This window comes from Dendrobates tinctorius, unplaced genomic scaffold (assembly GCF_039654945.1).
Source record: "Dendrobates tinctorius isolate UK_male_01 unplaced genomic scaffold, ASM3965494v1 ptg000120l, whole genome shotgun sequence".
Taxonomy (NCBI): Eukaryota; Metazoa; Chordata; class Amphibia; order Anura; family Dendrobatidae; genus Dendrobates; species Dendrobates tinctorius.
This window is the reverse complement of record NW_027361788.1, coordinates 33,248,259-33,264,418: the sequence shown is the minus strand read 5'-3', so window position 1 is coordinate 33,264,418 and position 16,160 is coordinate 33,248,259. Positions and strand designations below refer to the sequence as shown.

General features: G+C 44.2%; 1 protein-coding gene across 1 annotated transcript; it reads left to right on the top strand.

Annotated features, from left to right (window-relative positions):
• The first annotated feature begins 404 nt into the window (after positions 1 to 404).
• Positions 405 to 15,240, top strand: URM1 (ubiquitin related modifier 1). The gene is made up of 5 exons (XM_073541081.1): positions 405 to 1,729; positions 6,911 to 6,981; positions 9,812 to 9,893; positions 11,182 to 11,230; positions 14,837 to 15,240. The coding sequence occupies exons 1-5, from the start codon at positions 1,629 to 1,631 to the stop codon at positions 14,903 to 14,905; spliced, it is 372 nt and encodes a 123-aa protein (XP_073397182.1). The 5' UTR covers positions 405 to 1,628; the 3' UTR covers positions 14,906 to 15,240.
• The last annotated feature ends 920 nt before the right edge of the window (positions 15,241 to 16,160 follow it).

The following is a 16,160-nucleotide window of genomic DNA, read 5'->3' as shown; positions in this document are numbered from 1 at the left end:
CTCGATTGTGATAGCACTAAAATCTATTGATTGGTATTAATTAGACCTCTACCTCTAATATAGGAGGGTGGGCGACAAATCCTTCTGGGGGCGGCCACTATCCAGAAGCAATCAGACACTTATATTTTGGCCACTGGCTTAGAGCGCCCTGCTATGACTGCCCATACTTTATTACATATTGTGGCAGTAGGAATGTTGTCTCATTCACAGACAGCAAGCGCAGCTCTTTCTAAGGCAATGTAGCCGCTTTCTGTATTCTCTCCATGAGACCGGACACATTCTTTATTGGAGTGTCCTGAAGGTGCCCCAGTGATGAGCAGCAGGTGCAGGGGGCAGGTCTGGGGGGGTCACTCCTCTGCACCCTATGTCCATTTGTTCACTAATGATGGTATTGTCTCAGGAAGGGATCATCAGGTCTGTTGTAATGCAAAGTGCAGGCATTGTACAGCATTCCTCTCATTCCTGGCTCCATCCCTAGGCTCACAGGTCTCCTCAGTGTTTAGTGAGGCATTATCTTGACCCCCAATGCTCTTTTGCTTTCTTTTCACTATTTTCTCTGAAGCAGAGATCTCTTATCCCAGGGCTTATGGGTTGTGTTTTGTCTTTACTGGAAACAGCTCCTCTCTTACCCACAGGCTGTAAGTGATATTGCAGCTTGGCTCCATTTACTTAATAGGACGACGTGTACATGACAGAGTCCCAGTAGGCCCCTCTTTACTTTCTTCCTCGCCTTCCAAGAACTGTAACTTTTTTTTCTTTCGGGTAGTTTGCGGTACAAGCTCTAGTTTTTATTGATAATGTTTTGGCATCCATATGACTTTCTGATATCTGTTATTCCATTTTTTTGTTGTGGGGGGGAGGGGACCAAACACCTGCAATTCTACCATTTTTTTCAGTTTTGGAATATTCAGATCTTTTTTTGGCATGGGAAAGACCTTGGGGTCATTTGGCAGGTCTTTATACCACCCCATGGCAAATCGTCGGTGACTATGATGGCAAAACATCAGTGGTTAAACGGCAGCGTGGTCAGAGTTAGGCCATATTGGTAAGAGGCCAGTGGCGGCTGTATGACACCGCCGGCATCGGCCCAGTGTGGAGCGGGGGCACTCTATGACAGTACCTCACTGGGTGGAAGGGCTGGCCAGGATTAGATGTGTTCCATGTCTTCTAGGAATAGTGTTTGGTGCTGCAGTGAATGAGGCTGAGCTGCGTTACCGGACACGGCCTTTGGCTAGAAGTGGCGCTAAAGCCATGGTTTTTCATTTTGCACAACCCTTGTGGGTGTAACCCAGGAAGAGCAGGGTCACCTATCAGGAATATGAGAAAGCTGGGTGCGCCTGTGCCTTGAAGAGCAATACTGTGCGTCACTTTGGCTCTCACCCAGCTTTCTCCGCTTACAACTAAAGCAACAATCAAAAAACTGTTAACAATTTGAGCTTGTGGAGAAAACAGTAAATTGAGAAGGGAAGAAAAGGAATAATCAGGGAGGGCGAGACATGAGAGCAGCCGCACAGGACATCCATATTCACCCAACGCCATGAATAATGCACGGGAGATAGGTGAGCGAGCGATGAATAACTCATAAGGAGCATCGCCTGAGCCTCCCGCATCACCAGCTTCCCGTCACCATGACAACCGCCGGGAGCGAGCACTTCCGGTGCTGGAGGCCGGAGACTTCCGGTGGTGAGACCAAGATGGCGGCGCCCATGTGTGTGCAGCTGGAGTTCGGGTAAGTGATGGAATCGGCCGATTATTCTGTAATTGTGTAATGTGACGGGCCCTGCTGCCTCCTGTGTCCGCCATACACTGCAACGGCTGTCTGTGTGATAGAAATATATAGTAATGCAAACAATAAACAGCCCTGATTTCCATTCTGGTCATTTTAAGGAACGAGTTGGGGGGACACAGCTGCACCGATCTGGAGTGGCAGCCGAAAGTGGCGGGGGCTCCAGTGACTTTGAGTCGGATTCCCCTTTTTAGAGAAGTCGTGTACCAATATAAAAAGATTGAAATAAACAATAACCAACATCCATCTATTCCAGGGGTTGTCCAGACTCTCTGCCCTGCAGCCGTCTGAAGCATGAGGTGCGCTGTCAGGATCCTCCAGTATTGCCCGTGAGAGCTGGCGGACACATACTGACTAGACTTGATCGGCCTCTCGATAGACATGCATTGCTAAAAGCAGGATACATCTACATGCCTTGTCATACATGTGCTCACATGACTGCTCACTCACACAGATAATCCCGAAGAAACCGGACAGTGTGCACCACGCACGTTGTCACAATTCCGTTGTCTGCAGCCCCACAGTGACTGCAGATTTTGTGTCAAGCCTGGACAAAAACCTTTTAGGGTGTAACTAAACTTTTAAAGAGTTTTTTGTCTTTGTGTAGGGTCTGGGGCTTGAGACCCCCACCGCCTGCTATCAGTGCGGTAATGGAGACTAAGGACCCAGACCCCCACGACTTGAGGGGCTCCAACTTATAGAAGTCTAGCTAAGCTGGCCGTACAGTACACGATGAGATGTCTGCAACAAACAAGATCAGAGGTTGAAATTAAGCAGGTTGAATTGTTTTATATCCTGACGTTCTGGAAAATCAAGAGTCCGTTATACACAGGTATGCAGATGACGACTACACGGTGGGGGTGCCTGATGTCGGACCCCCACTGATCTGAAACTGATGCCCTTCTCTAGTGGGACCTGGCTGTTAGGTCATTTTCTCCATTAGACCACACTCCGTATTTGGTCAGTATTTTACCTCAGTATCAGTAAGCCAAAACCAGGAGTGGGTGATAATGCAGAAGTGGTGACGTGTTTCTATTACTCATTTCCTGATTGTTCCTCTCCTGGTTTTGGCTTTCAGATACTGATGTAAAATACTGATCGTGTGTACGTGGCCATATTTATTTCAGCTGACTTACAGATGCTCAGGTTATTTTTTTACCAGGCTAAAAGCAAATCCTCCCTCTGTGCCCGCAGGGTAATAATTATCCATGTTTATAGCTCAAGATACATGCATAAATCCCATATTCAAAGAATTACATCCCCCTCTGTCCATAAGGTGTGGTGTAGTCTGACCTAGTGAAGTCTGAGTTAAAGGGAACCTGTGAGCACATTTTTAATGCAATGAAGGCACTTGTTTCCTAATAAAATTTATATATTATTTTTTTTTGCCAGTATTGAAAAAAATCTGGTGTTGAAGCCATATGCTAATCATGCTGAAAGTGCACTGGGGGGCATGTCAATGCAATTTAAATGACCAATACTGGTGCCAGAACACGCCCCAATTGCACTTCCAGCCTCATTTTTAAATGGCTTCTGCACTCGATTTCTCATGTCTGGCAGGTTGGATCGCTGGAAAAAAAAAAGTTACTAGCGCCTAGACAGCCATACCACTAATACCAATTTAGTAAAGAGGTCTCTGTTCAGCGTCCTCATATCTTGTAGAGTTTACAAAGGATGACTCTCACTCTGGAGGACCTCTCCTGTCCTGCATTACATAAGTATCCCATTGATATGAATGGGTACCGTGAAATGCTTATAGGGGAGACATTTATGGTGTATCCACAGACTTTGCCATAAAAAAATTTGTGAGTCTCATTGTTGGGAAGCAAGGGAAATTGTCCAGCATGCAATTTTCAAAGCTCTTAAAGAAATTAATGGAGAGAGCTGTGCATAAGAAGCCACCTCTCTATTTCTGATGTGCACAGGTCACTTGAGTGAGACCCCCCATCTATCAGACTTGGTGTAGCCTATTGATGTGCCATACAGTGCCTTGCAAAAGTATTCAGCCCCTTGGAGCTTTCAACCTTTTCCCACATATCATGCTACAAACATAAAGATACCAAATGTAAATTTTTGGTGAAGAATCAACAACAAGTGGAACACAATTGTGAAGTTGAATGAAATTTATTGGTTATTTTAAATTTTTCTGGAAATTCAAAAACTGAAAAGTGGGGCGTACAATATTATTTGACCCCTTTACTTTCAGTGCAGCAAACTCACTCCAGAAGTTCATTGTGGATCTCTGAATGATCTAATGTTGTCCTAAATGACTAATGATGATAAGTATAATCCACCTGTGTGTAATCAAGTCTCCGTATAAATGCACCTGCTGTGTGGTAGTCTCAGGGTTCTGTTTGAAGCACAGAGAGCATCCTGAAGACCAAGGAACACAACAGGCAGGTCCGTGATACTGTTGTGGAGAAGTTTAAAGCCAGATTTGGATACAAAATGATTTCCAAAACTTTAAACATCTCAAGAAGCACTGTGCAAGCAATCATATTGAAATGGAAGGAGTATCATACCACTGCAAATCTACCAAGACCCGGCCGTCCCTCTAAACTTTCATCTCAAACAAGGAGAAGACTGATCAGAGATGCAGCCAAGAGGCCCATGATCATTCTGGATGAACAGCAGAGATCTACAGCTGAGGTTGGACAGTCTGTCCATAGGACAACTATCAGTCGTACACTGCACAAATCTGGCCTTTATGGAAGAGTGGCAAGAAGAAAGTCATTTCTCAAAGATATCCATAAAAAGTGTTGTTTAAAGTTTGCAACAAGCCACCTGGGAGACACACCAATCATGTGTAAGAAGGTGCTCTGGTCAGATGAAACCAAAATCGAACTTTTTGTTTGGCGTAAAGGCAACACAGCTTATCACCCTGAACACACCATCCCCACTGTCAAACATGGTGGTGGCAGCATCATGGTTTGGGGCTGCTTTTCTTCAGCATGGACAGAGAAGATGGTTAAAATTGATTGAAAGATGAATGGAGCCAAATACAGGACCATTCTTGAAGAAAATCTGTTGGAGTCTGCAAAAGACCTGAGACTGGGACGGAGATTTGTTTTCCAACAAGACAATGATCCCAAACATAAAGCAAAATCTGCAATGGAATGGTTCACAAATAAACATATCCATGTGTTAGAATGGCCAAGTCAAAGTCCAGACCTGAATCCAATCAAGAATCTGTGGTAAGAGCTGAAAACTGCTGTTCACAAACGATCTCCATCAAACCTCACTGAGCTCGAGCTGTTTGCCAAGGAAGAATGGGCAAGAATTTCAGTCTCTCGATGTACAAAACTGATAGAGACATACCCCAAGCGACTTGCAGCTGTAATCGCAGTAAAAGGTGGCGCAACAAAGTATTAAGTTAAAGAGGCCGAATAATATTGCATGCCCCACTTTTCGAATTTCCACAAAAATTTAAAATAATCAATAAATTTCGTTCAACCTCACTTGTTGTTGATTCTTCACCCAAAATTTACAATTGGTATCTTTATGTTTGAAGCATATGTGGGAAAAGGTTGAAAAGTTCCAGGGGGCCGAATACTTTCGCAAGGCACTGTAAATGTCCTAAATGGGACAACCCCTTTTATTTTCACTATTGTGATGATGCTGCAGGTAAAATTCTCCTAGGTTACTCCACAGAATACAGCAGATCTCAGGGAAACCCTTCTAAGGGCTCTTTCAGATGTCCGTGATAATTGGTCTGATGTCGGATGTGCACAAACCAGCCACATATCTATTGACCCGAGCATGACAGCTTCTTAGGAATATATGAAGCTGCCATGTTAGGGTCAGGAGAAGTGCTGCCAGTCCGTGCATTGCCATCCAGTATGAGACCGATTATCATGGACATCTGTAAGGATATGTTTCCACGGTCAGTATTGGCAGCGCTTTGGACGCAGCTCCATCCAAAGAGCTGCCTACTTTTGTACGCACGGTGATTCCGCATGTAATCATTGAACACATGCAGAATCACTGCATCCTATACTTAGGCCTGTGATATTTATCTTGCAGAAACTGAGCGTCTCCGCAAGATAAATAGATATGCTGCGGTCTATAAAGACTCGCCGCATGTGCGTATACGCAGGGAAGCCGGAGGCGGCCCTGCACGCATAGTGGAGACGGGATTTCATAAAATCCCCTCCACTATGCTGTAACATCTGGCCACTGCGGATTGGACTCTGCGGCTGTACGCAGCGTCCAATTCACAGCTTTTACTGACCATGGAAACATACCCTAAGAGTTCTAACAAGTAGGAATTGTTATAAGGATAAACCTCTTTAACAGCATGGATTACATTCATATGATCAATTTTTCTGAGCTCCTCAGCTGATTTACGACCACAGACCACATCAATGTTGAATGTGCAGGGAAACAAATAGCCTGTGAAAGAAAAACGGTGCCAAATATTTCATAAAAACCAATAGCACAAAATGTATTTTGGCCCCAAATACATGCATTTAAAAACCTGATCATTTAAGTCAAACTTCAGCCTGACAGATCTTGCACGTGATAAAGTTTGTGGTGCTGTCGGCATGGATAGACACGTTTTATAAACCGTTCAACATCTTCCTGATCAACAACAGCAAAAAGTTGCCTATCAGCCCTCTCCTTCTTTTCCATTGAATTGCGCTGTCATCTCCTCTTGCATTGGAAATGCCTATAGAATATACTAAGGTTTCTCGAATATAGTGAGTGATTCACTCGGGAGAATGGGGGGCCAGCGGTGGCACCGGGTGATGTTAGCGCATGTCTAGCAATCTGTGAGGATGCAGTAATATCCTGAGTGAGACATTATGACAGTCAATTTTGGGATAGACTCAATGTAATAATAGATATATAATTTTTCCAAATATTTAGCTTAAAACAGTGTGTTGCCCTCTGCGTGCATAAAATAGTACCGCCATGCCACTTTCTTCCACATCACAGACCAAACTTGTTTCACTTTTCATTCGTGCCCTAGAGAGCCTGACATAGAAATGCTAATCCTGGGCCCGTGTCCTGCGGGAGCCTGCGGGGAAGCCTTTGTCTGCGTCTGGCTCTGTTGTGTGACACCCCCTCCTCCTCCGTGCTCACCATGTCAGCATATCTCATGTTTTTATTATCTTATTTCAGAGGTGGCGCAGAGCTGCTGTTCCAGGGAATCAAACGGCATCACGTGACCTTACCCACCCGACCCGATCCTTGTGAGTAACCACTGTGCGATTCGTCATGTTAATCGTTGGGAAGATTGTATATAAGGTGCTTTCATTTCAGACATCGCCCACTCAGATGCCCAGTCCATTTTTTTTTTCTCAACATAGGGCAAACACAATGTGCATCACAAGGCGGCGACGGGTGGGGTGGCATGTGACGAGTGATGTAAGCCAGCGCTCTGATGTCAGCCTCTCCGTGAGAATGTTTATTTGGAAGCCATGTTGGAGGCTGCATAGAGGACCATCCGGGAGAAAGCTGTCAGAAGCCGGGTGATCTCTCTTGCCCGCCTCTGTGGAATTTATTGTCAGGATGCTGCATAATGCGGGGGTGGACTCTGGTGTGAGCCATTTAAACTGATTAGGATGCAGTTCACATGGAAGCTGATGCCAGCTGTTCCTCTGGCCCCCTCCTGCTAACTGACCGACACTGTTTGCTCAGTGCTGAGCCCCCTGTGCGAAATTGCTTTTTCAAAAGGACCACTTTCTGGTTAATTAAACAAAGAGTCAACACATCTGTGAAGTTTTCTTGCCGCCCTATTATATTTCTATCGATCCCACCCAGGGATTCGGAGTCTTGTCTGACAACTTAGGTCTGAGGGTAAAACTGAACCGGCAGAAGCAAAAAAAATAAAATTAAATATAATAAATATATATATGTCACCATTACTGCTTACATATCCTTGAAATTCTTCCCTGTAGGCCTCAATGGTCTCTCACTTTCTGTTCCTAGTGCAATGATGACATCACACGAAATTTGCCTTGTGACACATGGTACTAAGTGACAGCACCCAAGATTGTGGCAAACCGGTAACCATACCTGACCTATCCATTATATTTAGGTGCTCGTTTTACTGACACAACTTTCTTATTTTCCTGAGCAGCAGATAGATCACCATAACACTGAGTATATGAAATTTCCTGTAATGACGGCCATTTAGGTTACCTTTCCCAGAAGAAGATGTATCGTACATTTTTTTTTTTTTTTTTTTTTAATTTTTATAGGAAAAGTTCATTGCATGACTGGATGGAGTTATACTGTACTACGTCAGGGTAATAGCTTTGTGGTTACTTATTAGATGGAGGCAGTGGCCCCTTCCCAGACTGGGAACAATGGGAGAAGTGCAGTGATGCTGGGCTCTCCATGGTAACCCGTCTATACAATAGCATCCCCGGACCGGGAATGTAGGCGGGTGGGAGCTATGCAGAACCCTCTGACCCTCCTAAGTCAGGCTGATAAACGATCCTTCCTATCCCTGCGCCTGACCCTGCGGTGACCAGCGCCGCTCTCCATCATACGTACAGCTCTCCGCCCTCCCCGCAGCGGGCGTCATGTCCAATGCACCACATTGGGAAAGCTGGGACGGGGGGGGGGGGGGGGATGGACAGCAATTCTGCCGACGCACTGATCCATGACATATGAACCATGTGTGAGACTATATATTACACCTCAATAAATTGGTTTCTGCCAGCAGGTCACCCTCCCACCCCCATCTTAGATGCCGTTTTTCCCAGCCGACCTTTGTAATGGACCCCGACTCTCGTTTCCAGATGGGTCCTTGGGAATATTGTTGGTAATCTTAAAGCAGAGGGCATCCTATTACAGCAAACCCCTGGGGTAAAAAAAAAAAAAAAAAAAAAAGGAAATTTGTAATTTATTTATCTTCAAAATTCTGGGCGCTCAATGGTCTCTTCACTTTTTGTTTCCTGGTGTGATGATGTCATTGATAATGGCATTACATCAGTACAGACGTAACGCTCCTTTGATCGCCAGGTGTTGCTCATAGCTTTTGACTCGACTGATAAGAGGGAACAATAGATTTTACTCATGTTGACAGAAAATGGGAGAACGCGTAAAGCATTGGGTGCTTGTCCCTTTAAATCGTCATTCAAATGGAAGATTGCAACCATAAGAATAGAGAGGAATGGTACTATAATGTCCGAAAGTAAGGAGTTCACATACTTTATGCCGGCCATACACATTAGGTGAAAGTTGCGGATTTCGGTCGATAGATGTGAGCTCTCCCCCAGTCCGACATTGAGCCAGTCCTCAGTGGCAGCCTCCCCAGGGCAGTCTTTACATCAGAGACCAGCATTCTTGGCCTGGCATTGTGGGCACCTCTTGTGCTTACTAGACCCCGCGACGTATTGTGGCAGGGTGTAGTAAGCACATGGGGTGCCCAGGATGCCGGTTGCAGAGGCGAAGATTACTCTGGTTGAAACGGAGGATCAGACTGGATGCCGGGCAAATATTTTTGCTCAACTCTACTGGTTGACTATCTAATGTACTTGAGTAGTAGAGGAGATGTTGGGAAAAGAAAGGATCGGACATGTTGGACTTCTAGCATGCCCGATCCTTTGTTCCCATGGAAGGTAAGTTGATGCCACGCTCTACCATTGAAAACACTTGCTAAGCCTGCGTATATATGTGGGGTCGGGAGATTAGCCTTTAGCCAGCATCTACTGTATATGGGAAACTTTTCGATGATTTAGAGGTTCCAGCATGAAGAAAGTGAAAGAGTGAAGGGAAAGCTAGTGTCATGGGAGAGAAAATAAGGCAGGCACTGGGTAGGTGGTTGGGGAGGGACACCAGAAAAAAAGTCCCCCAATTGGCAGGGAACATGACACCAGGAGAGTTGGGGTGTGCTTATAAATGCACTAAATGGTACCCCCATAACCCCTGTGTGCATGTTATACATCAATGCCCCCAATTTTTTTTTTTTAATTTATCTCTCTATCTCCTGGTTTTCTCATCGCTTTTCAGTATGAGGTCTGTATTCACGCGGCAGTGTCTGCCATGTAACCATCTTCTGTTTCCTGTCAGGGGACATCAGGCTTTTGCTCGTTTGGATAAAAGAGAATTTGCTGAAAGAACGCCCCGAGCTATTTATTCAGGGGGACACAGTGTGAGTATGACGTACAGCTCGCAGGCCATGCACACAAGCCTCATATTCATCAAAATACACCTCTAAAGTGGGATTATCAACACCTGACCACAACACGTCTCATTCACAGGGGCACTGGAAGCTGAGATATGGGGGGCTGTGTGATGGGAGCTTCACACTGCACTCCCAAGACTATCTGATACTAAAGCTCCTCTGCCGCCTGAGGACCCCTGTTATGCCGCTCCCTGTAGTATGTAGAGGAATTTTAGGGTTAACCCCTTCTGGACCGGTCCGGTTTTCATTTCTGCGCCTTCTTGTAAGAGCTGTAGTGTTTTTTTATTCTTCAGTTCACATCTTGTTTCTTCATTTTTGCACAACAAGTTGTAGTTTTGATCGACATCACTTTCCCGTACGATATACTGGAAAACAGAAAAACTCAAGTGCGGTGAAATGACGAAAAAGAAAACATACAATTCCAATTTTTTTGGGGGGGGTTTCATTTTTACGACATCCATTGTATTGTAAAAATTAGCTGATAACATTTTGCTCCTGACAAATACGATTACAGCAGTACCAACTAGCATGTATGACGTTTCGATTGCCTTTTATTGATTTTTCGTAATTTTTTTTTGTGATGTGCGGTTACCAAAAATGGCAAATTCTGGCTTTTAGAATTGTTTTGGTTAATTTTATATTTTCATAGATCAAACTTTTATGAAAGTAACGATAATAAAATGCTTTTTTTTTAAATTTGGAAAATGGAGTGCCAGTGAATGTGCACGTTAGCATCTAGACTGTCTAAATGCCGCTGACAGTGATTGACAGTGGCATCTAAATGGTTAATCACCAGTAATTTGGAATTAGTTTAAATTGCAGCTGGTTGAGCAATACTGCTAGGACCTGCCCACTGTGGCGCGGGCTCAGCTGCCGCACCTGCCCCGTGTGGCGCGGGCTCAGCTGCTGAGCCTGTTTCGTACAAGTGCATCCTGATTGGGTATGTCAGGGTGCACTAAGAGGTTGAAGAGTTTTTTTAGGTCTTATAACTGATGGCTTATCTCTAGAATTGGCCATACATTTTTGATCGATCTAAGTCTTGGACCCCACAGCATAATGAGGGGGCTTAAGCACTTGCATAGACATAGTGATACACCTGAGAGCGTTAGTAAAACTTCCTATTACTGCTGTTGTGTTATGTTCTTTGATATTGATCTGTAGGTTTTTAGGCCTTGCCCCTCCACTAATTGATATTTTCACCATCTTAAAATGCCCTGTTATTCACCATGTATTCACTGTGATTGTTTCCTTGCAGGCGGCCAGGTATCCTGGTTCTGGTTAATGATGCTGACTGGGAGCTGATGGTAAGGATGCAGCAGTGGTCTCCAGTCTGCTCGGTAAAGCCACATTGGGCTCGGCGCTCATTTGCTTCATTAAAGCAAATTATACATTTGTTGTAATGAATGCAGAATAAGTCGCCACGCTCCCGTGCGGCCTGGCAGCGGGCGGGACAGTACAAGCATCCCAGCCGGCTTTTCTCCCTCTGGGTTACAGTGTATGTCAAGGGCAGGAAGGCCACCCATTGACTTACATTGTGAGCTACATAAGAAGGACACACAATGAGGGGGGCTTCACTTCCCCGCCCCTGAAAACAAGCCCCATTAACAAAATGGTCGCTCCGTGGGTGGAGTGCCAACCTGTTTAATTAGTCCGCTTTATGAACTATGTGCTGAATAGAACGGAGAGTAGTTTTATTAATCTGATTTTAGGTGACTTTTATTGCGGATTTTTTTCTTTTGTCTTTTCTTGTTGTTGGGAGCATTTGCAATGTTATTTAATGGGGTTGTGTAATCTGGAAACCATATTGGGTTGTAATGGTTTTCAGGGCTCTGACAAAGGGTAAAGGAGTATTCCCATTTTAGTAAGTAGTAGCATATCGCTAGGGTATTCCATCACTGGTGAACATTTGGGCCTCAGCATTTTGTCTCCATCAGTTCTTTTTTACTCAGCTGCAACTGGGGTCAGGAGACCTTGACCCTTGTGGACAGTAAAATATGTTAAGGGGGCACTCAGCGATCCCTGGCAGTCCCGTAGAGAATACGGAGCTGTGGTTGAACATTTTCACTACTGCTCTGTTCAACCTGGTGATATGTGGAGGCCTCGGCTGTGTTATCTAGAAGTTATAACTTATCCCATCGATAGATAATAACTAGTGATGAGCAAATGTGCTCGGATAAGGTGTTATTCGAGTGTCTTTGGCGCGCTCAAAAAACATGTTTGAGTCTCCGCAGCTGCATGTCTCGCGGCTGTTCGACAAACTCTACATGTGTTGCAGCTGTCGAACAGCTGCAGGACATGCAGTTGCAGGGACTCGAACATATTATTTGAACATGCCAAACACACTCGAACAACACCTTATCCGAGCACATTCACTCATCACTAATAACATATTCTTGCCAAAATATTTCTTACCTGAATACATCTTAAAGCAGCACTCCGGAGCCTAGTGATGATTAAGTGAAGGCATATCCTAGCAATATGTCATCACTTACTGAGATGGGTTTACCCCTTTCACCTAACTGAACACAAATATATGGAGGCCTGCCGACAGACCCCCAATGGAAATGTATATTTAGACTACAGCTAGACGGTGACTTGGCTGCGACATGGGTCACACTGCCAAATATCGCATATGCCGCCTGTGAATGGTGTCACCTCGTGACCTGCAAGGTACCTTAACAGGCAAGTCACAATAATTCAGTTTTTTTGCAACTCAATTGTCGCTGTTTCTTGTGGATTGCAATGTAACCCCATTCACCTGAATTATGCTGTGATGTAGCAGTGGCATATGTAATCTTTGGTCTCATGACCTGTGTTCCAGTCAATGTTGCTCCAGCCTAAATGTTGCTCTCAGTTGTGTTCCACCACCACATTTTAATAGGTACCAGGAAAGCTGGGTCACAGATTCCTGAGTGACAGTTGTCTTTGTGGGTTAGTTTTCACATCCCAGCCATTATACAGCGGGTATGGAAAGTATTCAGTCCCCTTTAAATTTTTCACTCTTTGTTTCATTGCAGCCATTTGGTAAATTTAAAAAAAGTTCATTTTTTTTTCTTTAATGTACACTCTGCACCCCATCTTGACTGAAAAAACTACCCAGAAATGTAGATATTTTTGCAAATGTATTAAAAAAGGAAAACTGAAATATCACATGGTCATAAGTATTCAGACCCTTTTGAGCTAGTACAGCCATGAGTCTTCTTGGGAATGATGCAACAAGTTTTTCACACCTAGGATTTGGGGATCCTCTGCCATTTTTCTTTGCAGATCATCTCCAGTTCCGTCAGGTTGGATGGTGAACGTTGGTGGACAGCCATTTTCAGGTCTCTCCAGAGATGCTCAATTGGATTTAGGTCAGGGCTCTGGCTGGGCCAGTTAAGAATGGTCACAGAGTTGCTTGTTATTTTAGCTGTGTGCTTAGGGTCATTGTCTTGATGGAAGGTGAACCTTCAGTCAAGTCTGAGGTACAGCGCACTCTGGAAGAAGTTTTCATCCAGGATATCTCTGTTCTTGGCCTCATTCATGTTTCCATCAATTGCAACCAGTCATCCTGTCCCTGCAGCTGAAAAACACCCTCATAGCATGATGCTGCCACCACCATGTTTCACTGTTGGGATTGTATTGGGCAGGTGATGAGCAGTGCCTGGTTTTCTCCACACCGCTTAGAATTAAAGTTCTATCTTCTTCTCATCAGACCAGAGAATCTTATTTCTCATAGTCTTGGAGTCCTTCATGTCTTTTTTTTTTTTAGCAAACTCTATGGGGCTTTCATATGTCTTGCACTGAGGAGAGGCTTCCGTCTGGCCACTCTGCCAAAAAGGCCCGACTGGTGGAGGGCTGCAGTGATAGTTGACTTTATGAAACTTTCTCCCATCTCCCTACTGCATCTGTGGAGCTCAGCCACAGTGATCTTGGGGTGGTTCTTTACCTCTCTCACCAAGGTTCTTCTCCCACGATTGCTCAGTTTGGCTGGACGGCCTGGTCTAGGAAGACTTCTGGTGGTCCCAAACTTTTTCCATTTAAGGATTATGGAGGCCACTGTGCTCTTAGGAACATTGAGTAGTGCACAAATTCTTTTGCAACCTTGGCTATATGTGTGCCTTGCCACAATTCTGTCTCTGAGCTCCTTGGCCAGTTCCTTTGACCTCCTGATTCTCATTTGGTCTGACATGCATTGTGAGCTGTGAGGTTTTATATATACAGGTGTGTGCCTTTCCAAGTCAAGTCCTATCAGTTTAATTAAACACAGCTGGACTCCAATGAAGGAGTGGAACCATCTCAAGGAGGATCACAAGGAAATGGACAGCATGTGACTTAAATATGAGTGTCTGCGCAACGGGTCTGAATACTTATGACCATGTGATTTTTCAGTTTTTCTTTTTTAATAAATTTGCAAAAATTTCTACATTTCTGTATTTTCAGTCAAGATGGGGTGCAGAGTGTACATTAATGAGAAAAAAAATGAACTTTTTTGAATTTACCAAATGGCTGCAATGAAACAAAGAGTGAAAAATTTAAAGGGGTCTGAAAACTGTATGTAATGATTGTGCTGTGGATTTCATCCCTTGTACATAAAAATTAGTAAAAATCGACACAGATCTGTAAAATTGTACACACTTGCCTTTTAATCTGCAATGTATTCTACCTGTGCAAATCTAGCTTTAATTCATCCTTCAGTTTTTAGGACTGTTATAAGAACATGTCATCGGAAAACTCTTTGGCAGCTTTAACAGCACCCATATGGATCGTTGTTCAGCACACCCGTACAGATATCTATACCCTTCAGGTTCTATGGGAAGCTGGTTACTGGCATCTCTATGGCTTCAGAAACCCATGTGGAGGTTATAGTTCAGGTCTCCTATGTAAAAGATGTTTCTTGCCTCACGTGTGTTTATCCATCATATTCGCAGGGTGAACTGGATTACAAGATTCAAGATCAAGACAACATCGTATTCATCTCTACGTTACACGGCGGATAGAGTAAGAGTCTGCAGGAAGTCATTACATCCACATGGAAGGATGCCTGTCATCTATCTCAGTATGTCCCCATGCAGTCCTACCGCGGGTGACGTCTGCCAAGACCCATCTCGTGTCATGTCTCCAAGCTAATAGGTCAGACTCATCTGCTCTCTGACATCTCGGACATCTCATTTACCGGTGGCCTTATAAAATATGTCAGCTACACCGGAAGCCTCCTAATTAAGGACACCATGAGCCGTTTTCTTATTAAATATGACAAATTTCAACCTTCTCCATGGAATTGCTTGATTCTAATAAATTCCAATGAACTTATTAAAGGGATACCTAGATTTAAGATCATGTGGTAGCAGTAAATATATTGGGCCAGGAGTTAACCCTATAAATGGTGGCGGGTTCACTTTCCAATCTACGTTCTCATCCTAAAATGAGGCAGCCTGAAGTGTCATGACCTGAACTCAGCCGCTTTATAAACTGCATCAATTGTCAAGACACTCCATTCAGGCCACAAAATGGCTACCCGTACTATTCTACAGTATAACCCGACCTTTTTATATTCTTCCAATACCAGACTGAATTAAACCGTTAGTTGGCAGCAATCGGCAAACAGAAGGGAAGAAAAATGACTTTCCTTATGCTTTACGAAAGCCAAGCACCACACAACGCGTTTCAGTTCCCAGCAGCATTGTATTGCAGATGAGTGAAATGTGCCATAATATCTTGATTTATTAAAGGGGCGGAAGAATAATCCTGTAAATCGAGGGTGATGATTGCTGCATCTTTTTTTTTTTAATTTTTTTTTTTCTCGGTAGCCATCAAACGCACCATTGCTCACCCCTGCCAACTAAGTACCTTACTAGGTTTTCAGGAAAGGGAATTTATGCTCTGACAGATAAAACTCCACCTCCGTCCTATCGCTCAATGCGTCTCGCTGTCCTTCCCCCATCGTCCTGCCTCCACACTGCTGCAGTGTTTGCTGTAACAGTGTAATAAAAAAAGAGCTCTTGAATCTCCTATCGATTCATTGGGATAGGAAAGGTTCCCCCCGACGGCTGACATTTCTCTGGCAGCAGCTAGTGTACAGCATCACTTTTCTGCCGCATCCTGAGTTGACAGAGCTGCTTCTTTAAGAAACTGGCCCTGCAGCATACGTGGGGTTAATACGGTATAATATAAACATTTGAGTCGGCGCATTTCGCAACGCGGCTGCGCCGATTACAATCACCCAATAGGTCTCCATATTTTAATGCATGCACT